At 50.3% G+C, this 23,750-nt stretch overlaps 3 protein-coding genes across 13 annotated transcripts; all 3 read right to left on the minus strand.

Moving 5' to 3' along the window:
• Positions 1 to 57: 57 nt before the first annotated feature.
• On the minus strand, positions 58 to 5,519 carry FANCG (FA complementation group G). 6 transcript variants are annotated; one of them, XR_008713685.1, is made up of 14 exons: positions 5,393 to 5,519; positions 5,113 to 5,203; positions 4,541 to 4,672; positions 4,110 to 4,312; positions 3,475 to 3,610; positions 3,166 to 3,296; positions 2,923 to 3,069; positions 2,645 to 2,796; positions 2,207 to 2,273; positions 1,645 to 1,934; positions 1,446 to 1,492; positions 1,123 to 1,278; positions 544 to 635; positions 58 to 415 (listed from the first exon to the last, which is right to left on the minus strand). XR_008713685.1 is itself a non-coding variant. In XM_055578438.1 (14 exons), the coding sequence occupies exons 1-14, from the start codon at positions 5,486 to 5,488 to the stop codon at positions 319 to 321; spliced, it is 1,869 nt and encodes a 622-aa protein (XP_055434413.1). In that variant the 5' UTR covers positions 5,489 to 5,519; the 3' UTR covers positions 58 to 318. The 6 variants fall into 6 exon arrangements, 2 of the variants coding, with proteins under 2 accessions (XP_055434413.1, XP_055434414.1); XM_055578438.1 differs by having other exon boundaries at positions 544 to 667; XR_008713688.1 differs by lacking the exon at positions 1,123 to 1,278.
• A 2,007-nt stretch (positions 5,520 to 7,526) lies between these two features.
• PIGO (phosphatidylinositol glycan anchor biosynthesis class O) lies at positions 7,527 to 15,203 on the minus strand. Of its 6 annotated transcripts, none has more exons than XM_055578435.1 (11): positions 15,123 to 15,203; positions 13,588 to 14,099; positions 12,875 to 13,018; positions 12,563 to 12,686; positions 12,093 to 12,252; positions 11,572 to 11,751; positions 9,799 to 11,323; positions 9,052 to 9,255; positions 8,627 to 8,841; positions 7,951 to 8,021; positions 7,527 to 7,799 (listed from the first exon to the last, which is right to left on the minus strand). In XM_055578435.1, the coding sequence occupies exons 2-11, from the start codon at positions 14,096 to 14,098 to the stop codon at positions 7,538 to 7,540; spliced, it is 3,396 nt and encodes a 1,131-aa protein (XP_055434410.1). In that variant the 5' UTR covers position 14,099; positions 15,123 to 15,203; the 3' UTR covers positions 7,527 to 7,537. The 6 variants fall into 6 exon arrangements, 5 of the variants coding, with proteins under 5 accessions (XP_055434410.1, XP_055434408.1, XP_055434409.1 ...); XM_055578433.1 differs by having other exon boundaries at positions 13,588 to 14,128; positions 15,123 to 15,195; XM_055578434.1 differs by having other exon boundaries at positions 14,611 to 15,150.
• A 5,164-nt stretch (positions 15,204 to 20,367) lies between these two features.
• On the minus strand, positions 20,368 to 23,634 carry STOML2 (stomatin like 2). Its single transcript, XM_055578440.1, has 10 exons — positions 23,477 to 23,634; positions 23,100 to 23,237; positions 22,536 to 22,635; positions 22,360 to 22,418; positions 22,176 to 22,277; positions 21,899 to 22,033; positions 21,609 to 21,753; positions 21,409 to 21,488; positions 21,051 to 21,179; positions 20,368 to 20,648 (listed from the first exon to the last, which is right to left on the minus strand). The coding sequence occupies exons 1-10, from the start codon at positions 23,519 to 23,521 to the stop codon at positions 20,511 to 20,513; spliced, it is 1,071 nt and encodes a 356-aa protein (XP_055434415.1). The 5' UTR covers positions 23,522 to 23,634; the 3' UTR covers positions 20,368 to 20,510.
• Positions 23,635 to 23,750: the final 116 nt, after the last annotated feature.

Here is a 23,750-nt window from a genome sequence, read left to right on the forward strand (position 1 = left end):
AATCAGAAAGCTGTGAGCCTTCCCACCCAAGTATATGTAGTAGGCAGACAACAGATAGATATGAAATTTTACTCAACACATGAAAAGGGAAACAGGATACGAGCAAGTCAATGCCTTGTTGGTGGAAGCAGGACTTCTCTGGAATAGCAGTAACCAGACCAAATTTTGCAGGACTACCATCAACCTCTCCAATGCCAGACATATACTGGAATGATCAGCTCCAGCCACATTTCCCAAGGATGGGATGGCAGAAAGCCCTCCCCACAGATGGCCCACTGAGGCCCCAGTTCTGGTTCTTTGAAACATGGCAGCTACAGGTCACAAGGCTCCCGATGTCTGAAATTCCTCACGAAGGGTTTCACGGTCAGGGGGACGGATCCAGCCCAAACAGATTTCTAAGTACAGGGGGAGGGACCTGAAAGCAAAAAGGGTGATGTCTAAGGGAGGATAGGCAGAAGACTGAATAGCCATTCACTCCCTTGATTCACCACCACCCCCAATAGGCCTAAGGACTCTAAAAGCCAGCTGCCCCCTTAACCTCACCATGCAGTATTCTCCTGTGGCAACTCAGTTTGGGCCTCCAGCCTCCGCCAGAGAGCAGTGGCCTCATCCCTCCGATCCAGCCTCCTCAGAGTCTGAAGCAGGTGATAGGAAGCATCTTGATTACCTGTAGCCCCACCCCAGAGCACAGGGCCTTAGAACTTGACACAGACTTAACATCATTTTATAAAAGGGGAAACTAAGGCCTAGAGCAGTGATGTGTTTTGCCTACATGGAGTCAGGGGTACATCACTGCCAACAATGCCTAACCCTGGGTACTCCCTGCCCAGGACAAAGGGCTCAGCTGACCCTGCTCCTGCCCAACATACTCTCAGCACAGGTATGGTTTTGTGTCTGAAGACATTAGGAAGCCTAGAGAACTCCTGGGAGGCCTTCACACATGCTTGTATGTCTTGCATATGTCTGCACAACTGTTATGTATCCCTACATATATACAGGCACAATCCCATTCACCCCTCCAATCAAAGAACATCACTCTTACACTAATCCCCAAGTACCTCCCCCATGGCCCTCTCTGTCCTTACACATCTGTGCATAGCTCATGCCTGCATATGTACATACCTGGGCACATCTGCACACTGAGAAGGAAGTCCTGTAGGGCTTTGGTATCCTGGCCAAGGGCCACCCATTCCAGTCCACGACTAATCAGGGCAGCTGTCTGAAGCTGTTGTAGTGCCATATCAGACGTACACCCCTGCTCACAGCTGGAAGCAGGCCCTGGGGACCTCTCCAAAAATCAAGACATTTGTTTCCAGCCAGACCGTCCCCAAAACCTCAATGCCGTATCTCTTGTGTTTGGAGTCCCTTTCTCTTAAATCTCTTGGTGGGCTAGGACACATGGAAAGGAAACCACCACCACCACAGAAAAACTAAGTCTAGCTCACCTTGTTCTTTATCCTTAGGTGTGGCCCGGAAGATCAGCTCAAGACACCTGAAGTGGGATAGAGAGCAGGGATAAAGAAGAGTTAACCTCAGAAACTCTGGGGTGAGTAGATTAAGAATAGAGCTTACCAACTCAGGTCCCAGTTACAAAATTATCCCTCCACATTTCCCCTAGGGTCCTGGTTGGCTTCCTGGACTCACCGACTATATTCACTAATTGCCTCCTTTTGGGCCCCCAGTTGCACCCAAGCTTGGCCCTGAAGCAGATGGGTAGCAGAGACCCAGTGTGAGCAGTGTGGTGACTCTTTGGTTCTTCTTCTGGCATCTTCCCACAGCCGAGGCCTCTTGGGAAGCAGAAATGATGTGCGGCTAAGCAGCTCCTCACATACGGTCAAAGCATCCTGGGCTCGGCCTGCCTGGATCAACGCTGCTGCTGCCTCCAAAAACAACTCAGGCACACAGGGCCCTGGGGGGCAAGGTGGTGGGGAGAACTGGGGTGGGAAGAGAATGCAATGCAGTGTCTTGAGGAGACATGAACCACTACCTCCAAGGCTCTAGTATCATCACCAGGCTCTAGTACCATGCAGGGACCATCCACTGCTTGCTGCCCTGGATCTCCCTTGCTCTGGGAACCTTCCCAGTCTGGTCTCCCAGAATGGACAAAAAAAAGAGCAGAGGAAAAGTCAGAAAAAAGCACTCCTGCTCTACTCCAAAGGAAACTCCAACTCTCCCACCCCACTACTTAGAAACGTGGCATACCCACCTTTGGCTCTGAGCCATCCAGCAACAGGGCGAGCAGGTCCAGGTAATGTTCTGCAGCATCCGCTGCCCTGAAGAGTCATAACCCACGAGCCTCACTTTAGGCCATAGCAGGGCCCTCCAAAAGCTCTTAGCTAAGGGCCCTGGGGTGAGGGAAGGGTGAGGTGTGGGACTCCAACATTGGCTCAGTATGGATCTACACTATTTACAGACTGGATCTGGGAGAAGACTTTATAGAGTTTTCAAGATACAGGAGATTAGTGACAGGGAAAAGAGTCCTCAGCTCAGGTCCAGCAGCAAGGCAGGAAGCTGATCGTGGGGACCCGTGTCCCACTCCTGATTTATTTATCCTCTCAACTTGCAAGAACAGAAGCAGAGTCACACCACAGGGGAGGCATCAGAAGTGGGAAGGGGAGCTCAGGTGAGCAAGATGGAACCTCACCTTCCTGTCTGTAGGCATCGGCTTGCTAGCAGGTACTTGGCCTGGCTCTGTGTGCCACAGTGAAGGGGTGAGGCTGGGTCAGGTTGTGGGAGTAATAACTCTACCTCAATGAGAAGCTGACGGGCTTCAGGGATACGAGTGATACTCAAAGCCTAACAAAAAGAAGAAAGTCTCTATAATCTCCAGGAACTATATATCCTTCTACTTAAACCTTGACTAGTCACACAAGCACAAGCATCTCAGCATTTCCTGCATCTTCGCCTGGCATAGTTCCTTACCTCAACCAGCAGCTCCAGACTCTCAATCTCCGCTGCTATGTTCCCCAGTTGCTGATATAGCCTGGAGGCCTCCAGAAGAGGGGGACCCCAGGTTGATCCCTCTTTCAGGGCTGCAACCAAGTACAGCAGAGCTCTCTGTGGACTGCCCTAGGGGGCAGAAAGGACACAAAGGACACAAGCCTCAGCTACCCTCACAAAGTAGAAAACTGTGGTTTCTCCAACTCATGCTAGGACGGTCTTTACCATCTTACGAAGACAGGTCCCCAGGGCTGTGTATACCTGGACCAACAGAGACCGTGGGCACAGACCTGAGGCTGCTTCATGCAGGCTGCTCAGTGCCTTGGGCAAGCTCCCTGTGATCAGCTCCTGGAGGCCTGTGGGCAAGCAGGCTGTGAGCTTAGAGAGGCCAACAGGGCAAGCGGGCCTGATGGGGAAGAAGAGCACAAAGAAGTTCCACCAAGCTGAATGGTACAGGACAGAAAAGACATGAGCCCAGAGGACTTCTTAAGACAGGAAGTGGAGAGGAAGGGACAAGTCAGATTGTTAACTGGCCTTGACGATAGGCAAATGCTGTCAGAAGGACATCCCTCAAGCCTCGGGCATCCTGCAGGGTCAGCGGAGCATCTGACTCCTCAGCTGGGGGTCTCCAAGTTTTCAGAAGCAGCAGCATATCCTCAGAGACTCTGCTCTGGGGAAGAAGGATGATGAGAGGTTCTAGGCTTTTAACTACCCCCTCTCTATCTCAGTCTGCCCTGACTGGACTTTAAACTCAAGGATCCTCTTGATTCTTGTTCCCTCATTTCTAAGAGATTAATAGCTGTGGGGAAAGGATACAGGTAGGAAGAAAAATCGGGGGCAGTGATAATCTTAATGAGCCTTCTCACTCAGGATAAGTCCACGAGGACACAGAGCAGGGACCATGTTTGGGTTACTGACGCAAAGACTGAAGCAGGGAAGTGACTTCAGCAAGGTCACGAGAGCCCTAATTCTACCCAAGATAATCAAGCTCCCAAGAAAATCCCTCCAATGAGGAACAAATCAGAGCAAGGTCACTTAAGAGTCCTGAGAGAACCGGGGTCTTCTGAACACCAACCCAGCAGCCTTTCCAGCACATAATAATGATACTGCAGCTAGGAAGGGTGGGAGGAGGAAAGAGACCCTTAGATCCAGATCACTATCTGAATTACCTGGCTAACAGTCAGGGTCTGCAGCAGCAAGGTCAGGTCCCCAAGACGGTTAGTGGTCAGCCAGAGGGCAGCTTGCAGGCCGGCAAGGTGGTGAAGGGCAGGGAGCAGCTCCGGCAGAAGGGAGGAAACACGGAGGGCGGAGTCCCACAGCCCCCGGAGCCCATGTTCCAGCCTGGCTCCCAGCTGCCCCTGCGTCTCCAGCACTGTAGAGTGTACACACACATAGAGCTGAGGTGCAACCTCATCTCTAGCTTTCCTTCTCTGCAGGAGCCCAAAGGTCACAAAGGTGCTCCTGGTCTGAGGAACACATGGAGGATCAAAGAAGGGCATCTCTGTGGAGGTGACAGATTATGTTGTTCCTATCCCCCCTGCAAGAACTTAAGCCCAGACTGAGGCTGGCAGGGGCACGGAAGGCAATCTCTGGCCCTCACCTCTCTCTAGGCCCTGCTGGATATCCTGTGCCAGGTCCTCAGTGAAACCCTGCGCCAGGTTTGCCCTCAGGGTGATAAAGTTGCAGATGACAGTCAGTTCCAAAGGCAGAACAGAAACAGTCGCAGGGAGCCCTGGAGCAAAAAATGCTGATCTCACAGACCACTCTCAGGTGAAAGAGATCACCCCACCCCAACCAAAATGTCCTCAATAAAGAACCCACTCTGGTTCTCTGGTAGATTATAGAACGGCCACAATGTTTTCCAAATAGGCCATCTTGGAAACTGTTTCCTCAAATGCTTCCGTGTGTGTGTGTGTGTGTGTGTGTGTGTGTGTGTAATGGAACAGCCAGAATGTTTTCCAAATAGACCGTCTTGGAAATCACTTCTTCACACGCTTCTGTGTGCGTAAGGAAGAGATTCACCTGTACAATGATGATTCCATTCCAGTCCTGTCTGTGTCTTAAACAGGACTTACCCCCTGAGTAATCACTTCAATTCTAGACATGCAGAAGAGGGACTGGTCTCTGGATGTGGAGGGCAGGAGTGACCATCCTAGGGAGGGCCCTACTTACCCCGCAGACTACAGAGGAGTCTCCTGAGCCCTTCCAGTGCATCCTGAGCCAACTGCTGTCGCCTCAGAGGCAGACTTGACTCCTGAGCAACCTGTCAAATGTAGGATGGGGTAATAGTACTTTCCTTGCAGCTGTGGCAAGGGGTTTCATTCTCCAGCCATTTCTGGTTCTTTAGGGGAGGTCAAGCTCAGCCCCTACCCACTGGCCAGAGTAAATCCACTGCATACCCTTTTCCTGGTATCTGGGGGTTGCAAAGCAAGGGTCCCAGCAACAGCGTTACCTTGGCCTGTCGAACTAGCTGGTCATTCTTTTCCCTCCACAGGTCCAGGAAGCTGACGTGTGAGGCTGAAGAGCCCAGAGGAGTCTGGTGAGCCATGATAGCCAAGGCTGGGGCCAGACACCTGAAGGGGGCTGCTGAAGGGTAAGCCTGAAGCCCCCACTGAGCAAGGAAGAAAGGTTTCGTGCACTTCTGCCCCCGGCCAAGAATCCTTTGCTGTTCGCGGGGTTCCAATCTGGACGGCCTACCGTTTCCGGGAGAAACGGACTCTCCCCTGCTTGGCGGGGATTCCACCTCCGCCTTTTCTACCCGCGCTTCTGGTTGGCCCAGTTGGCAAAATGCTAGGCGGCGGTTGGTCGTCTTCAAGGGTTACTTACTCCTCGCGGGAAATTGGAAGAAGAAACAAGAGGCCAGACCAGAAAGGGAGGCAGAGACGGGCCAGAGACCGGAGGCGTGTCTGACTGGGGAGGTCGTAGGGCTCGCCGTCCCGCTGTTCAGCCATCGAGGTTGCCAAAACCTTGGGAAGTTGACCTCAACACCCGGAACCCGCGGCGAAGTCCTTCCCTCCCAGCTAAAGGCCCCCATCGGCCGGGAACTTCCCCCGCCGCGGCAGGCTGACCCGCCCTATGCATGCTGGGAGTTGTAGTACCAGTGGGAGCCGCCAGGAAAACTCCAGCCCCAGAAGTCTCTTCAAAAAGAACTGACCAGGACTTCCTGGTGGTCCAGTAGTTGAGATCCCCATTGCAGGGATCACGGTTCGATTCCTGACGTTGGAGGATCCCACATGCCTCGGGGCAACTAAGCCCAGGAGCCACAACTACTGATTCTGCCAGCTTCAACAAGAGAAGTCACCCAAGGAGAAGCCAGCCCACCACAAGGAAGAGTAGTAGCCCCTGCTCCCGTCAACTAGAGAAATTTTAGGTGCAGCACCAAAGACCTAGCATAGCCATAAGTTAAATAAATAAATAAATAAGAACTGACTGGAGACGGAGACCCTTGGTAATCAGCACATCTATCACCATGAAGCACCAACATGCTCACCAGTCTGTTCAACCGCATGCAGTCCGACTAGCTGGCAGTGCAGCCCCATGCTTGTGCACCCTGCTCAAATGTACTTGCCCAATCCTTTCAACAAATGGAGGGAACAGAACTGGAGCTCCATATGCAAAGAAGAAACAAACTGCAACCCTTGCCATCTACAAAGTCAACTCAAAATGGATTATCTGGACTCGATCAAAATTAAAACCTCTCTGCCACAAAGACACCATCAAAGATGTAAATCAAACCATTATGCTGTACACCTTATACAGTGATGTCAATTATATCTCAATAAAACTGGGGGGGAAAATTCAGAGATGATTTCTCAATAGAAAATAAATACAAGAAAATTCAAAGAAAAAAGTCACAAAGTGGGAGAAATTATTTGCAAATCATATACCTCATCTCTTCAAGTGGTCACATCTCTTCCTGTTCTGGGCACCCTCAAACTTCAAACCCCAGTCCTGACTCTTCTCAGAAACTGCTTCCCATTTTTTTGCTGGACATTTCCATGAGGATTTCATGCCAGCACATCAACACAACATAGAGGGGCACTGGAGACATCTGAGGATCTTCAGATTCATACGGTTTTGGCCCCAAGTCAGGAATAATCAATGGGACAAGGTGTGTTAGATGGGAAAGTAGGTCTGATCCAGGGAGGCCTCCACAGGAGAGAAGGGCAGAGTGTTCTGAAGTGAGAGTACACGTCGAGGAGGAGACACAGCACTACTGGGGCTTCATAGTGAGTCGGTGCCCCATGATGCGGCTCTGTTATCGGCCAAAGCAAAAGAATTTAGTAAAATACATCCCATGGCAAAGGGAAATGGCAGGTGGAATAACAGTAGGGATTTGCAAAGAGTTGGGAGAAGTGAATTCAGACAACTCCAACCACTTTTCAAAGGGTCTTAGATGCAGCCAGGTCTGCATAAGACAGCTGATCCCATCTGTATCTGAATAAGGGAGACAGAACTTCTTCATATCTCCTACAGGACAGTCAGGGCTTCCCCATACCTCAGACACATATATTTACATTATTATTTTATTCCACTTTGGAGACAGCCCCTCAGTCGCTCAGATGTATCCAATGCAGGAGTCAGGAATTAGGCTCTACTATGATCTTGAATTATAAAATAATGAAGTCCCAGATGCCAGTAGGTCCTGGCTGCATGGTGGTAAGAGGTGTGGCTGAGCCTTTCTTGCAGATGATCCAGCACCCGTATAGACCAGGCTAGATTGTTCTCCAGCTTTCTGCTGGGTCAGAACTAACTGCCTGAACCAGGAGCTCACAGCACCATCTACTCGCATCACCAAAGCTATGCCTAGACAAAGTCCCACGCTGCTCACAATGAAGCCCATGGCCTCAAAAATGAACCTGCAAAGAAAGGTAGAGAATCTCAAAGGACACAAACAGTAGATCTAGAGTCTTTTCCCCACTGAGGCAAAACCTTGTCCATTTGGATGTTCACTGTTTAGTCCAAAGTTCACCCTCCCCACAGCAACATTTCTCAAGAAAATCCACTCACTTGGGGGCAAACACCTTCCAGACCAAGAGATGCCTGCGGAGGATGGAGGCTGCCAAGACACAGGCCAGAATCTGAGGGAAGAGAGGAGGGGTCAAGTTATTTGGGAAGGGGAGCAGGAAGTGGGTCAAGTAGAGAGTTGCTGTAGACCCCTGTGAAGAATGGAAGGGGAAGGAAAGCAATACCTGTCAGTGGAAAGAACTCTGGGCTAAGAGTTAGGAAACCTAACTCTTTCCTTGGCCCTACTATGACTTGCAGTGTGACCGTGGACAAGCACTATTCATCTGTGTCTCTTAACACTCAGGCTCGGCTTCTCAGGGTGGAGGGAATGTCAGAGTCATACACTCTGCCTCTGAAGGAAAGGAAGATTAATTATCACAGCTTGGGAAAGAATGCTAACCATCACCTCAGCTTTTTCAGTCTGTCCAATGGAGTAATCCCCAAATGCAACCACCAAGTCCAGATCTAGCCTGTAGAGAGGAAACAATCTAAGACTAGGATGCAGACCCAGGTTCAAGTCTCAGTATTTCCATTTGAGGTCACTGGCCTTTGAGCAATCACTTCACTTATCTGAGCCTCAATCAAGGCTCTCTCCTAGGGTTTTGGCAAAGTGTGAAAGAAGGTGATGTCCACACATGTGAAAAGATCACTAACTCCATGATCTGTCCCTTTCACCCACCTGAATACCAAGGACAAAGAGGTACTTGAGGCCCAGCTGCAGCAGTGCTGCACTGAAGTGGTGAGGTGCATCCCGGAGCCGCATCTCCATCCGTGGCTCCTGCTCCTCCTCAGGCCCGACTCTGGCCTCAGCTTCATTTCCTGGGGGCTGCCGCCTCTTCTGGGATCCTTGATTTTCACACAGAAAGGGCCAGAGCAGGAGCAACGGGCAACCTACTGCCTCGGAGAAAGGCAGGACTAGAATCAAGGGAAGACTCATGGGCCAGGTCACCCTGTCCCCCAAGTACTCTAGCTGGCTCAGCCTCCAATCAGCACAGGCCAAGGGGTGCCAAAGATCTAACAAAATGATCTTTCCCTACTCAAATGCAGGGGCTTCCTTTCCTTCCACAAAGCCACAGTGGAAGCAAGGGAGGAATGAGGAAGTACCTGCAAAGAGAATATGGGAGGCAAAGGTGTTGGCTCCCACCAGGAAAGCAGACAGCCAGGTAAAGTCACGACTCTCTGAGACTCCCACGAAGGCTGCATGCCATTGGATAGCTGAAAAGACAGGCTGGTGGCCGGTGGTATAGAAGGTCTGTGAGGCCATGAGGGCCCATGCAAAAACTGCATGCCACGACACAGTAAAAGGACCTGGGGGAACAGATATGCCTCTTTACAGTCAGTCATGTCCCACTCCCTACCCCACAGCCCACTGCCCTGAGATCACACACAACTACCACCTCAGTGCTAAGTCTCCTACATACATGCATCCCCAATACCCCAACCTTCTAATAATCAACACTCTGTTATTCTAATTCCCTCCCTGGCACAAAGCCCCACTGCTCTAATCTGTGGTCAACTTCTTTCTCTCATATACACACAGTTCACTATCTCTTATCACTGGAAAATCAGGAAATGCACTCATGAGGATGCAGCATTTCCATAAAAACTGAGTATTAGAGTACTGTGTGTCTATCTTCTCCATGAATTCTGCTGGCCCTGAAAATCAATGTGAGGGTTCAGTTGGCTACAGTAGATAAGAGAGAAGACATTAGGAAGACCCTCTTGACTGGGGGGTGTGAGACCCTGTATCAAGGTGAAGATCCTGAGGAGCAACACCTCCCTAAAGATAAGAGGGGCCGAACTTACATCCCTACTGTCCGTGGATGAATCAGGACTGAGACATGTATTTACCAGGGGTGGTGATGGGTATCCCGGCAGCAAGCAGATGCAGGAGAAGGAAGCTCTGCAGAAACAGAAGCAGGAACACAAGACTAATGCGCTCTGCATGCAATAGCAGAAGTGGGAAGGCCAAGAGGGTAAGGGCCGTGACCACAGCAGCTGAGTAGACGCTCCCCAACTGATAGGCAGCCACCGTCAGCAGACCCTGAGATTTGGTCCTCTCTAGCCGGCCCCGGAACTCCTCTTGTATGTGTCGGTAGATTTGAGGAACCACATAATCCAGGTCAGCCTGAGAAGTGGGGGGACCTGAGAAGGGAGTGAGGACAGTCCTGGTCCTTGGAGCACCTGTTGTGGCCTTCACCAGCACTGTCACAGGCCTCCAGAGCAGCAGCACGAGCCCTGAAGCGGCCAACCCTGCCACAGCCCGAGGCAACAAAACTGACGCCCCAGAGACCAGGGCCCGGAGACGTGGGGGTGCTTCATCTGCCCCTGATGCCAATGCCCAGTAGGCAGCAGTGCCCAGTCCCATTAGGGGCAGCCCCCAGCGCACAAAGAGCACAGGGGGCTCAGGGCTCTTGAGATTACCATAGCAGCGAAGCCACAGCCGCACAGAGGCTAACAGGGCCACCAGCGCCCCGACACAAGCTCCATACCACAAATTCTTGGTTCGACCATCCACTGTGGATCGCAAGGGACTCAGCAAGGGAGAGGAGCTACAAACAGGTGTCTCTTCATGGCAGCGATAAAAAAGTCCAGCTAGCCTTATACATAAAAGCAACCCAACTCCAAGTCCCAGGGCATGCATGGCACTGTATTGCGGGGGACCTGTTGGAGTCAAAAAGCCAAGGCGAGGTATCGAGAGTAGCTTAGGTGGCAGCAGCTTGCCCTCCCAGTGAAGCTGGGCAACCAGGAGCAAGATGAGTGAGATCAAAAGGAAGGGGGCAACCCTGGCCTCGGTTATAATATAGCTATCGGAGAAGAAACCAGCAAAGCGAATGAGCAGGAGTAACAGGACTGGCCCGGGCATGGGAAGGAGAGAGGCCAGGGACCTTTTCGATCCCCAGCTCGCCCAAGCTTTCCACAGAAAAGGCAGGAGTGAGCCCACTGCAGCCATGGCCCCTAGAACCACGGAATCCAGCTTCAGCCCAGTAGATGCCAGGAGTCCAGCACACACCATGGCGCCACTCAGACCCGAGGCTGTGGGTTTTAGGAGAGGGCCGAAATAGAAGGCTGGGGATGCTGCCCACTGGGATACCAGTAGGCAAAGAAAGCAGGTAGCAGCCAGAAGAGCAGCACCCCCTGCCATGCGGACCAGAGAAAAACGAGCCCAAGACTCAATGCACATGGCCCGAACTCCCCGCAGGAACTGCTGCAGCTCAGGAATCACAGTTTGGAGCGCTGCCTCAGCCCCCTGGGGGCTCTGCAGAAGTCGCTGGTAGTCAGCAGAAGCCTTGGAGAAGAGCTTCTGCAATCGATGCAGCTCCTGAACTTGAAGGTCCTGAGCAGTGGCTGAGTAGGTGTGAATAAATCGGGACACCTGGCAAAAAAGATCAGAGGCCAATGGGAGAAGCTCAGAGACATAAATTGGGACACAGGCAAAGATAGATACTACCAAAGAGAGTACCTGGAAATCAGGATCCCAAAATCTCTCTAGGACAGAGGGAGAAGGAGGACATGGCTATGGAATGTGTGATTAAGACTGAACAAGGGATAATCAAGTGGGTCATTATGATTCTCCCACGCCCAACTTAACTCTGTCACCTGGAAGCCCAGCCCATTACTTACCTGCTGGGCATTGAGATGCAGAGCTGAGGCTTGGGCCAGAGCGGAGAAGCGAGGCTGGGAGTCTTCGATCTCTGAGAACACCTCAGCTATCACCTCCCCGATGTTTCCAAATGGGATGGGCAGGCCCAGCAGCAGGGCCAGCGTAGGCACAAGGTTGATTTGAGGAATTATCTCTGGCTCCTAGAGAACAGGGACAGGGGTCAACGGGTTCACCAAAGAGGTGAAGTCTGGGGACTTCCTGGCCCAGTGGTTAAGACTCTGTGATTCTACTGCAGGGAGAATAGGTTCAATCCTTGGTCAGTAAACTAAGATTCCTCATGCCATGTAGAGCAGCCAAAAAAAAAAAAAGAGTAAGATCAGTGTTTGGAGTGGAAGACATAGGGGACTTAGGCAGGAAACAAGAGTGGAGGATACCCAAGGTCATGAATTTGGGGGATTAAAATGGAGGGATCCACAAGAATGCTATGATCACGATGCAAGTTAATAGCAGGAAACCACACAAAGCACATCTCAGGTCTTACCTCTGCAGGAGCACTGGGGAAGAGAGCTCTGGGACTATATAGAAAAAGTGCAGCTGAGGTTTCCAGCTCACTCTCTCCTCCATGGTTCCCACTGATGGTCATCCCATGGTCCCCAGTCACCACCAGCAGTGTGTCGTTCTTCAGACGCTTCACAAGTCCCCTGGGGGGATCAAGAAATGTGTCAGGAGGTAGGGAGAGATAAATATTTTTTTCAGGGGCCCATTTACCCCCAGCCATAACTCCATTAGTGGGGCCTAGACATCTGGCAAAAAGACACTTCTTTAGCGCCAACCCTACTGCCCGAAACCACACACTGAGTTACTCAAAATGGATGATACCACTAGTGTCAGAGAAAGGCCTAAAGACAGAATTCAACCAAGAAAGGAACCCCAAATAAGGATTTTTTTCTTTTGGGACCACATATCATCTCAGACACAAACCCACTCCCCCAGCCAAAATCCCACACTCACTGGATCATTTTATCCATTTGGGTAAGTTTCTTAGCCATTTCAGGATGGTAAGGGTCATGCTTGTGGCCACAGTGATCCACACCCAGGAAGTGAGTAATCAGCACGTCCCATTCGTCACTGTCCACTGTGAAGGAGAGAACCTAAGCACATGGGATTAAGGCTCACTCTTCAACCCCAGCCAGGCTCTGATGTTCCCATGTCCAAGAACACAGGCCCAGGCCACTGCATCCATGGTAGGTTCAGAATCTGTAACTAACACAGCCCTCCCCACCGCCCAGTCTTGGTCAGGCCTGCCCGGGACCCCGTGCTCACTGGTTGGATAGAGGTGTTTCATGATGCCATTGTCCACTGTCTCTAGGTCTCTGACATTGAAGGATGGGAAGAATAAAGCTTGGGAGAAAACTCCAGGGAAAAGATCATTCCAGGTTTCATCTCCCATGAAGACCACACGTCTTCCTGCAGGGACACAGGAGTCAGGGGAGGAGGAAGAGGAGAGGCCTTTTAAAGATCTATCAGAATTCCCAACCGTGCACTCTAAGGCACAGCAGTTCATTCAACAACTCTTTATCCTTTGAGGCCTACCACTTTCTACCAGGAAGCTTTCCCTAACAATACTCCACCCAGATCTCTTACTACTTGTTCCTATAAAAGGCTCTGCTAGTCCTCAGACCCTGGCTCTATCTTGGCTGCTCTGTTTTTCCTGGGTGCATCTTGCTTTTTCCCAGTCAATGAGTGGACAGAGCCTGGATTCTTTCTCCTCCACACTTTGTGAGGATACCAGACCCACAACTCTTCATCTCTCCCATGCCCCTTGACCAAGAGCTCCCCAAAAGTAAAATCAATACCCCATGCAGATTAGAAACGCCAGGACACAGCCTGCACCTGTGCTCCCTGCAAGCAGGGCTGTGGTCTCTTTCTCCTTCCTGTACTAGCTAGTCAAACATGCAGCTGGGCACCCAAAGTTCTGATTCTCTGACTTCTAAAGAAATTTGCCAAGGTACTCCTGGCCTCCAAAGAGGACTAACCTGCACTGGAAAGCTGCTTAATGAGATTATCTTCCACTATGGCGCTGCTGGCAAAATTACTGCCAGCATCAACAAAGGTAGGCAGTGAGCCGGTGGTTAAGGCCTTGAGGCGCTGCATGGTGGTGGTCGGGGGGTCAGCTTTGGCTTGGTAGAGCCTGGCATGGTGGGGCTGACTTTCCAGGAGTCTCTGCAAGAAGCCCATTTTACCCAGGAAAGGCAGGGAGACAGGAGGCTCCCCAGAAACAGGTGAGCGCTGGGGCTGGGCAAAGTCAAATCGCAGAGCATCTATCACCACCAACACGAGCCGAGAGAATCGGGAAGCCATCCAGCAGGCCCCGGGTTCCCCTCGGCCCCCCCATGGCAGGGCTCCAGGGCCTGGGGGCTCTTGACAGCTGCTATGGTTGGTGAGCTCCCAACGGGTGAGCAGGAAGCCACTGGTGAAGAGAGCAATGCCGGCGTAGAAGAGGAAGCTCACCCAGGCCAGGAAAAGCAGCACTGAAATCTTCTGCATCCTGGTAGTGGCAGGAGAGGGAATTCATAACTGTGAGGCAAAGAACCAGTAGATATTCTAGTCTCTCAGTACAAAGCCCTGTTAGAATCACTTCCTCTTGGAAGCTCTCCTGAAGATAAAGAGTCCCATAGCCAACCCAATGTAGTGTTCCACTCCATCAGTTACATGAGAGTTTCTGAAAGTGAGGTGTGCAGACTACCAGCATCAACCTGGAGTGGGTGTTTTAAAAGTGCTGACTTTCAGACTTCCTTGATGGTCCAGTGCTTAAGAATCCACGTGTCAACACAGGGGACACGGGTGGGATCCCTGGTCGGGGGAGATTCCACACACCCGTGCACCACAACTCCTGAGCCTGAACTCTAGAGCCCAGTGCTCCCTAACGAGAGAAGCCACCACAATGAGACCAGGCACTGCAAGGAAGGGCAGCCCCTACTCACTCCAAGGAGAGAAAGCCCACGCAAAGCAAGGAAGACCCAGGGCAGCCAAAAGTAAAATTAAATAAAAAACGTCACCCGAGATCCCCGGAATCAGGATCTTTGAGGGTGGAGCATAAGAATTTGTATATGTACTTCAAGAGATCTTAATGATGGAAAACACAATCCAGGGGAAAACTTATTCCAAGTGGTAGACTGCTTTCCGACAGCCCGCTTCTCCTCTCTGCTCGCCAATTTCAACACCCCTGGGGTGGCCAAGGCTCACAGCCGCAGGGGAATCCAGGCCAGGCTGACGGCGCCGCCTGGCGGGGACTTAGGAGTCGTACTCCGCTTCCGGACACCCAGGATAGCCAGACGAAAAGCGCGACCCGGCTGAGCAGGGCAGAAGCGCGAGGTCTTAAGGCGGTTGGGCCTCGCTGGGACCCAGACGTCCAGATGACTCTGCCTCCTCCGATGGCTGTCCGGCCTCCGGCTGGACACCTTGACCGGGTACTGGGCCCGCCAGACTTCAAGCTCTGTGAGTGGGGTAGACGGGTCCCTAATTTCTGGGAAAAGCAAGAGTAAGGGTGTTTGGGGAGCCCCTGCCTCACCTTGAATGGCGCCCGGAAGTGCAGCGACGGCGCCTGCGGCCCGGCACCACAGAGGTGCGTGCGACGGGTAGAGCGACCCCCCCAGGGGTCTTCGTCGCCATCTGCTGGCGCCTCCGAGGAAGTTCGGCAAGGAACGCCGGGTGGCCTGAGGAGTTTAATGGGAGATTATAGTAATTTAGAATCCGGGGCAAGGCATTAAGCTAGAAGAGTTGAGGGAACCACTGTCCATTCTTGGTTAAGACTAAGATCTAGGCTTCTGAAGCCAAACTTAGCTTGAAACCTAGCTCTGCCACTGATTATCATTATTGGACATTATCTCGTCTGTAAAATAGGGATAATATTTATTTCTCCTTTTTTGCCAAGCTGACTCCAAACGATAGCTTTTATTATTCATCCTTCCCAAGTTTTTCACTGAATCTTACAACTCATTAATAAAAAGACAATCAATTCAAAATTGAGCAAAGGATCTGAATAGACATTTCTCCAAAGAAGATAGGTGAATGACCAATTAACACATTAGAAGATGCTCAATATCATTAGCCATCAGCAAAATGTTGGAGATATCACTTCAAACCCAGGAGGATAGCTATAACAAGTATTGGTATGGGTGTGAAGAAAGTTCAGTTCAGTTCAATTCAGTTCAGCTGCTCAGTCGTGTCCAACTCTTTGCAACCCTGTGAACCGCAGCACGCCAGGCCTCCCTGTCCATCACCAACTCCTGGAGTTTACCTGAATTCATGTCCATTGAGTTGGTGATGCCATCTAACCATGTCATCCTCTGTTGTCCCCTTCTCCTCCTTCAATCTTTGCCAGCATCAGGGTCTTTTCAAATGAGTCAGCTCTTCGCATCAGGTGGCCAAAATATTGGAGTTTCAGCTTCAACATCAGTCCTTCCAATGAACACCCAGGACTGATCTCCTTTAGGATGGACTGGTTGGATCTCCTTGCAGTCCAAGGGACTCTCAGGAGTCTTCTCCAACACCACAGTTCAAAAGCATCAATTCTTCGGGGCTCAGCTTTCTTTATAGTCCAACTCTCACATCCATACGACTACCGGAAAAACCATAGCTTTGGCTAGATGGATCTTTGTTGACAAAGTAATATCTCTGCTTTTTAATATGCTGTCTAGGTTGGTCATGACTTTGCTTCCAAGGAGTAAGCGTCTTTTAATTTCATGGCTGCAGTCACCATCTGCAGTGATTTTGGAGCCCCCAAAAATAAAGTCAGCCACTGTTCTCACTTTTTCCCCATCTATTTGCCATGAAGTGATGGGACCACATGCCATGATCTTCGTTTTCTGAATGTTGAGCTTTAAGCCAGCTTTTTCACTCTCCTCTTTCACTTTCATCAAGAGGCTCTTTAGTTCCTCTTCACTTTCTGCCATAAGGGTGGTGTCATCTGCATATCTGAGGTTATTGATATTTCTCCCGGCAATCTTGATTCCAGCTTGTGCTTCTTCCAGCCCAGTGTTTCTCATGATGTACTCTGCATATAAGTTAAATAAGCAGGGTGACAATATACAGCCTTGATGTACTCCTTTTCCTATTTGGAAGTAGTCTGTTGTTCCATGTCCAGTTCTAACTGTTGCTTCCTGACCTCCATACAGGTTTCTCAAGAGGGAGGTCAGGTGGTCTGGTATGCCCATCTCTTTCAGAATTTTCCACAGTTTATTGTGATCCACATAGTCAAAGGCTTTTGCATAGTCAATAAAGCAGAAATAGGTGTTTTTCTGGAACTCTATTGTTTTTTCGATGATCCAGCAGATGTTGGCAATTTGATCTCTGGTTCCTCTGCCTTTTCTAAATCCAGCTTGGACATCTGGAAGTTCACAGTTCATGTATTGCTGAAGCCTGGCTTGGAGAATTTTGAGCATTATTTTACTAGTGTGTGAGATGAGTGCAATTGTGCGGTAGTTTGAGCATTCTTTGGCATTGCCTTTCTTTGGGATTGGAATGAAAACTGACCTTTTCCAGTCCTGTGGCCACTGCTGAGTTTTCCAAATTTGCTGGCATATTGAGTGCAGCACTTTCAGAGCATCATCTTTTAGGATTTGAAATAATTCAACTGGAATTCCATCACCTCTACTAGCTTTGTTCATAGTGATACTGCCTAAGGCTCACTTGACTTCACATTCCAGGATGTCTGGTTCTAGGTGAGTGATCACACCATTGTGATTATCTGGGTTGTGAAGATCTTTTTTGTAGTTTTTCTGTGTTTTCTTGCCACTTCTTAGTATCTTCTGCTTCTGTTAGGTCCATACCATTTCTGTCCTTTATCGAGCCCATCTTTGCATGAAATGTTCCCTTGGTATCTCTAATTTTCTTGAAGAGATCTCTAGTCTTTCCTATTCTATTATTTTCCTCTATTTCTTTCCATTGATTGCTGAGGAAGGCTTTCTTATCTCTTGTTGTTATTCTTTGGAACTCTGCATTCAAATGGGTATATCTTTTCTTTTCTCCTTTACTTTGCACAGCTATTTGTAAGGCCTCCTCAGACAGTCATTTTGCTTTTTTGCATTTCTTTTTCTTGGGGATGGTCTTGATCCCTGTCTCCTGTACAATGTTACAAACCTCCGTCCATAGTTCATCAGGCACTCTATCTATCAGATCTAGTCCCTTAAATCTGTTTCTCACTTCCACTGTATAATCATAAGGGATTTGATTTAGGTCATACCTGTCATGTATGGATGTGAGAGTTGGACTGTGAAGAAAGCTGAGCGCCGAAGAATTGATGCTTTTGAACTGTGGTGTTGGAGAAGACTCGAGAGTCCCTTGGACTGCAAGGAGATCCAACCAGTCCATTCTGAAGGAGATCAGCCCTGGGATTTCTTTGGAAGGAATGATGCTAAAGCTGAAACTCCAGTACTTTGGCCACCTCATGCAAAGAGTTGACTTATTGGAAAAGACTCTGATGCTGGGAGGGATTGGGGGCAGGAGGAGAAGGGGACGACAGAGGATGAGATGGCTGGATGGCATCGCTGACTTGATGGACGTGAGTCTGAGTGAACTCCGGGAGTTGGTGATGGACAGGGAGGCCTGGCGTGCTGCGATTCATGGGGTCGCAAAGAGTCGGACATGACTGAGCGACTAAACTGAACTGAACTGAACTGAATGGTCCAACTGCTGTTGGAATTGTAAAACGGTACATCAGCTTTTGAAAAGTTTGGCAGTTTGACTTACCATATAACCCAACAATTCCGCTTGTAGGTATATACCCAAGGGAAATGAAAAACATGTGGCCACACAAAAACGTGCACATGAAGGTTCACAGTAGCCTTATCATAATAGCCAAAAGGTGAAAACATCCCAAATGGCCTTCACTGATGAATGGATGAACAAAATATGTTATATCTATACAATAGAATATTGTTTGCCAATTAAAAAAAAGAGAGATAAAGTATTACAAGTGGTTACATGCTGCTACATGAACGAACCTTAAAAACATGCTAAGTAGGAAAAAACCTATCACAAACTAGCATGTATTTTTCCATTTATAAGAATACATAAAGCTACAGACACAGAAAGTAAATTAGTGGTTGTCTAGGGCCCAGGGGAGAGAGGAATGACTGCTGATGGGCACCGGGTTTTGTGGCAGGGTGGGAATGGGAGAGCAGTGATGACAATGTTCGACTGTGACAGTTGCACGACGTATGAACATATTACACATTATTGAATTCACACATGAAGCAGGTGAATTGCAGTGTATGTGAATTATCTCAGAAAAACTACCATTTAAAACAAAACAGAAAACCTCTCCAGTGGTTTCTCATCTCAGAGTTGAGCCCAAATGATTTTAGTGGCCCTAGCAATCTACATACCCTCTCCCCACCTCTTTATCTGATTCATCTAGCTGCCCTTTATTTCCCGAACTCTGTCCCATCCACTGTAGCGCCTAGCTCTCCCCAGTAAGGCAGCCACTGTCTGCCTTAGGTGTGTCTGCAATCTCCTGTTAGCTTTACTCCCAGATGGCCAGGTGTGTCTTCCCCTCATCTCCATGTCTAAGCTTAAATACACCATCAGTGAGGCTTCCTGCAACACGCTACTTAATGTTACAGCCCCATCAAGTTCCCCATCTCCCTTCCTTTAATTTCCTCTGTAGCACAACTCATCAGCATCTTATTAACGATTTGTCCCCTCCAAATAGAATGTAAGTTCATTGACAGTAGGAAATTTTATTACTGTATCCTCTATTCCTGGCGTATAGTTAGGATTCAATAAGCAGTTATTAAATGGATACATAAATTCTAATTCAGAAATATTTTGAAATATCCCTCTGCCTTCATCCCCAAAGCCCCTTCTCTGTTCACCCTCTAGGACCACTGAGGCAGCCCTCTTACTGTCCTTCCAGCCTCCCATCTCTCTTTCAGATCCCCTGACCACATAGCAGCAGGGCAGCTCTATCTAAAACACTGATTACCTTAATCGTCTTAAAATTCTTCATGGGAAGGGGAAAAAACCCTTCACGCCTATGCATCAGCCTCCCCTCGATAAAGTCCAAGCTTTCAGGACCCTATCTCCCTGAGATTTGGGCTTTGCCACACAGTCACATCCCTCAATACCCCACCCTTCAGCCACAAGAAACAACTCTGAATGTTCTAATTTCTCTGGAGCCATGGGTCTTTGCATATCTTAGTCCCAAACCATCATCTGATGAGTCCATCAGTTTTTCCAGCCTGAGCCAAGTGGCAGGGTTAGTAACCTTGCTGCCCACAGTGACATGCTCCTCCCCACAGGATCCCTCAGCCAGAACTTTCCTCCACCTCAACACGCATCACTTTGTACCTCAGTCTGCTTCCTGTGAAAACAGGGATGACTGGGTTTGGGTTCTTTTGTAACCTATGTCTAACATTGAGCTTGGCACATGGTAGACATGATTCAATGTCTTTGAATGAACGAATGAGTGTCCTCAGTCCCCGAGGACCAGATGAGCATTAGGCAGCACAACTCTACCAGGGCAGTCCTGTTTCCCTTTAATAAAACCCCAACACTTGCTTAAATTCACAGCCCCACACTTAGCAAGAGGGGGGACTACTCTCCCCAGCTGGCAGTTTGGTAGACATATGGCTTAATCCTTCCACTATATCCCACAGCTTCTCCTGAAGACAGGCAGGATGACTGACACGAGGTTCATTCTTATTCATGGAGGAATCTGTTCCCAAGACCTGACAGGACTGGAGATTGGCAGAAGTCATCCAAGGAAAACACTGGTGACTTTCCCAACTTCATTCCCCAAGCAAAGAGGACAGTTTCAGTTTGCCATTGGCCAGTTTATTACATGATTAAAGTTCAAATAAAAAAATAATAACCAAAATCTTGGCAGGGAGGCTAGAGCCAGAGTCTGGCAGTGCTGCTTCCCTGTCCCCCACCTCCCTGCCCAAGCCCAGCTCCATTAACTCAGCTTGACTCGATCAAGTTCCTCATCAAGACTCGCATCTGTGCTCCGGACATCTCTGCTGCTCCTGCTGGAGACTGAGTCCTGGGCTTCCGGTACCGGGGCTTTGGTGAGGGCCCCATACACACCCATGGCCTGAGGAGAGGGTCAGAGAGACAGCCATCAGGACACGTGGCAGGAGGCACAGCCCAACACACCAGTGGTTCAAAGGAAGAAGGGAGAGCTGGGGCCAGTAAACTTGTTTTCCCTTTCTCTCTCTTAAGCCTCAGTCTTAAAAGTTTTGGAGTCTGTTCTAGGAATGTTACACATTCCCAGCGCAGGGTCACCCTCAAAATGCTAATACAGGTATCTGCAAAAAAAAGGATGTCTCAAGGGGTTTCCTTCCATCAGGGATGAGTGGAATGTCTCATTCAGGGGACGAAGAGAGGTGTAGGTCTCAGGGCACTCTAAAAGTCTCTATGGTGGAAGTGACGATGGTGGCGGGACGGTCTTGGTCTCTGGCACTGGTGCTGTGCTGGGTCCTCAGGGCACTCTAACCTGAGCCACCATACTGGTGACGTCGCCGGGGTTGGAGGGCAGCAGGATGGTGTTGGAGTCCTTGGCCAGTTTAGAGAACGCGCTGACGTACTGCTCGGCCACAGTCAGCGAAGCTGCTGCATCTCCGTTCTGTGGCCACAAGAAGGATAAAAATCAGAGATCACAGACGTGGAGGGGAAGGAAGGAAGAAAGTAGAGAGAAATCAGGTTCCTAGAAAGAGGACATGCAAATCACAATACAAGAGATCACGGAATGCAGCTCAATGGAACCAAAAAAAGCAAGAATTTCCCCCAGGGTAGAAGAGAGAACCCCTTCTATTGCCAAATCCCGTCCCTACTCCCACCCAGGAGCCTCTCACATGTTGTGTCAGAGCTGCAGCCAGGATGCGAATAGCTTCAGCTTTAGCCTTGGCCTTGGCCAGAACTGCACTGGCCTCTCCTGAAAGAAAAAAAGAGACAGACCTTGATCTATGAAGTCAGGGTACCCCAAAGCTTCTGTCCTTACCAACCTTCAAAGACCCACACCCTGTTCATCCCTCAGCCTCTACCCTCTGCTGACCTGCTGCCTGATTTATTTGTTCAGCCTTTTCTGCCTCGGAGGCCAGGATCTGTGCCTGCTTCTTTCCCTCTGCCACGTTGATGGCTGACTCTCGAGTCCCCTCAGACTCTAGAACTGTGGCCCGTTTCCGCCGCTCTGCTTCCACCTAGAAGCCCCAAGCAATGAGAAATCAGAGTAAAAGACCTGACACCAATCTGCAGTTGGACCCATTTCAGTAAGGAAGGGGGTCCAGGTTTCCCATGCAACTGGAGTCTCCTGAAGTACTCTTCCCCACTCCCCCCGTTGTCCACCTGCATCTGCATGGACTCCTTCACCCGGGGTGGTACATGGATATCCTTGATCTCATAACGGAGGCAGCGGATGCCCCAGCAGTCAGCAGCCTGGTTGATGGCATCCACGATGCTAGCATTGAGGGACTCCCGCTCCTGGAGGACGAGAGGTGGAAGCTCCATGGCCTCAACTCACCTATCAGGAGGCTAGGTGAAGAAGGTCCCGAGACTGATCCCAGAAAGGACTGAGTGCCAGGTATGAGTCCTCAAACCCTAACTCTGGCTCAGATCCCCTTACCCGGAAGACTTTGTCCAGAGAGAGTTTGCCGAGCTCTGATCTCATGGTTGTCTGAGCTAGCTGGGTGACAGCATACTCAGGGTCTTCCACACCATAGCTTGCCTGCAAGGGGCATGGAGACTGTAAGTGGTTTGGGGCAGGATTTTAGGAAGGAGAGCAACTCAGGAGCTGCAAAGGTAGATACCTTGTAGGGGTCCATGATGCGGAGGTAAAGGACTCCATCAATTTGCAGAGTTACATTGTCTGTAGGTGGGGGAGCAGGAGAGAAAGAAGGTCAGGCCCCTGGGTTCCAATGAGCTCTTTCTCCTGCCACCATGGCCTAACAGCCTCAAAGAACCCGTGTCACCCCGCACCCCTCACCAAGTGTCACAGCAGACTGCTCAGGCACGTTGATGACAATTTCCTTGAGACTCTGCACATATCGGATCCGGTCTAACACAGGGATGAGGATATTCAAGCCCTGGGAAGAGGAGTCACAGGTCTTCAGAAGGACGTGGGACTGTAGGGTTGGAATCCAAGCTAGGCCTGGAGTGGGCAGGCAATCAATATAGATTCTGCCCAGAAAACAGAAGACTTGGGATGACACTGATAGATAGGAAGGTAAGCGTAGGAATGTCAGGCTGGATCTTTGGAAGGGAAAATTAAGGGAACAGGAGCCAGCAGAGTAGCCTTCTCCATGCAGACAGGTGGAACTGAGAGGGTGAACAGAAGAGATTCCCAACATGGGGCCTGTGGGATGCTAGGGCAATAGGAAAAGGTGGTAAGATGGGTATGACGGTCAACAATCTGGGCCCTGCCGGGTTTGGTCTAGGGTGTTAGAAGCCAAAGGCGAAGGCAGGCCCCACCAAGGTCTCACCCCATCCCCCCGTGTCGTGAGGGAATTGGGATTCAGGCTGGCCCGTGGTGGGCAGAAGAGGTTCTCACAGGCTCCAGGATCCGGTGGAATCGGCCCATTCGCTCCACCACCCAGGCCTCCTGCTGTGGCACAAACAGGACCACGGTGTTTCGGGGCAATCCAGAGGAGGCGCGGCGCGGAGCGCGGGCAGAAGCCTGGACGGAGCCCTGAAAGGAAGAAGAGGATTTGCAGAGGCCCAGCCTGCCAGGCAGCCCGCCCCTCTCGGCGCCCGTCTGGGAGTCAAGTTCCTAAACCACGACCCTAAAGGGTTCTCGGAGAGGGACTCATGTGAGTACCATAACCTCCGACCTCAGTTCTCTCTCCAAACTTAGAATCTGGCCCATTCCCAGTTGAAGACCCAGGTGATCTCTGGCCTGATCCTTAGAAAAGGATGCCTCGAACTCACCTTCAGCAAAAGGGCCCCAGTTCCCCGCGCCGCGCGCGCCAGCATTTCCCACGGCCACAGGGACCTCCGGAACCAACGAGACGCGTAGCAGAGCGGTCGCTCTAGATGTCCGGACCTGAGCCTTTCCTCCCGTATTTCCACTCCCCCGGATATACTTCCGGTCTTCCTCTTTCCCCTCCCCCTCCCATACTCAGCCAATCAGCGTTACTTGGCAGAAGCGTGAGTCAAGTTGCTCCCGGTGAGACCCAGATCTTCCAGAGAGCGCCCAAGGCCG

This window comes from Bubalus kerabau, chromosome 4, assembly GCF_029407905.1.
Source record: "Bubalus kerabau isolate K-KA32 ecotype Philippines breed swamp buffalo chromosome 4, PCC_UOA_SB_1v2, whole genome shotgun sequence".
NCBI lineage: Eukaryota > Metazoa > Chordata > Mammalia > Artiodactyla > Bovidae > Bubalus > Bubalus kerabau.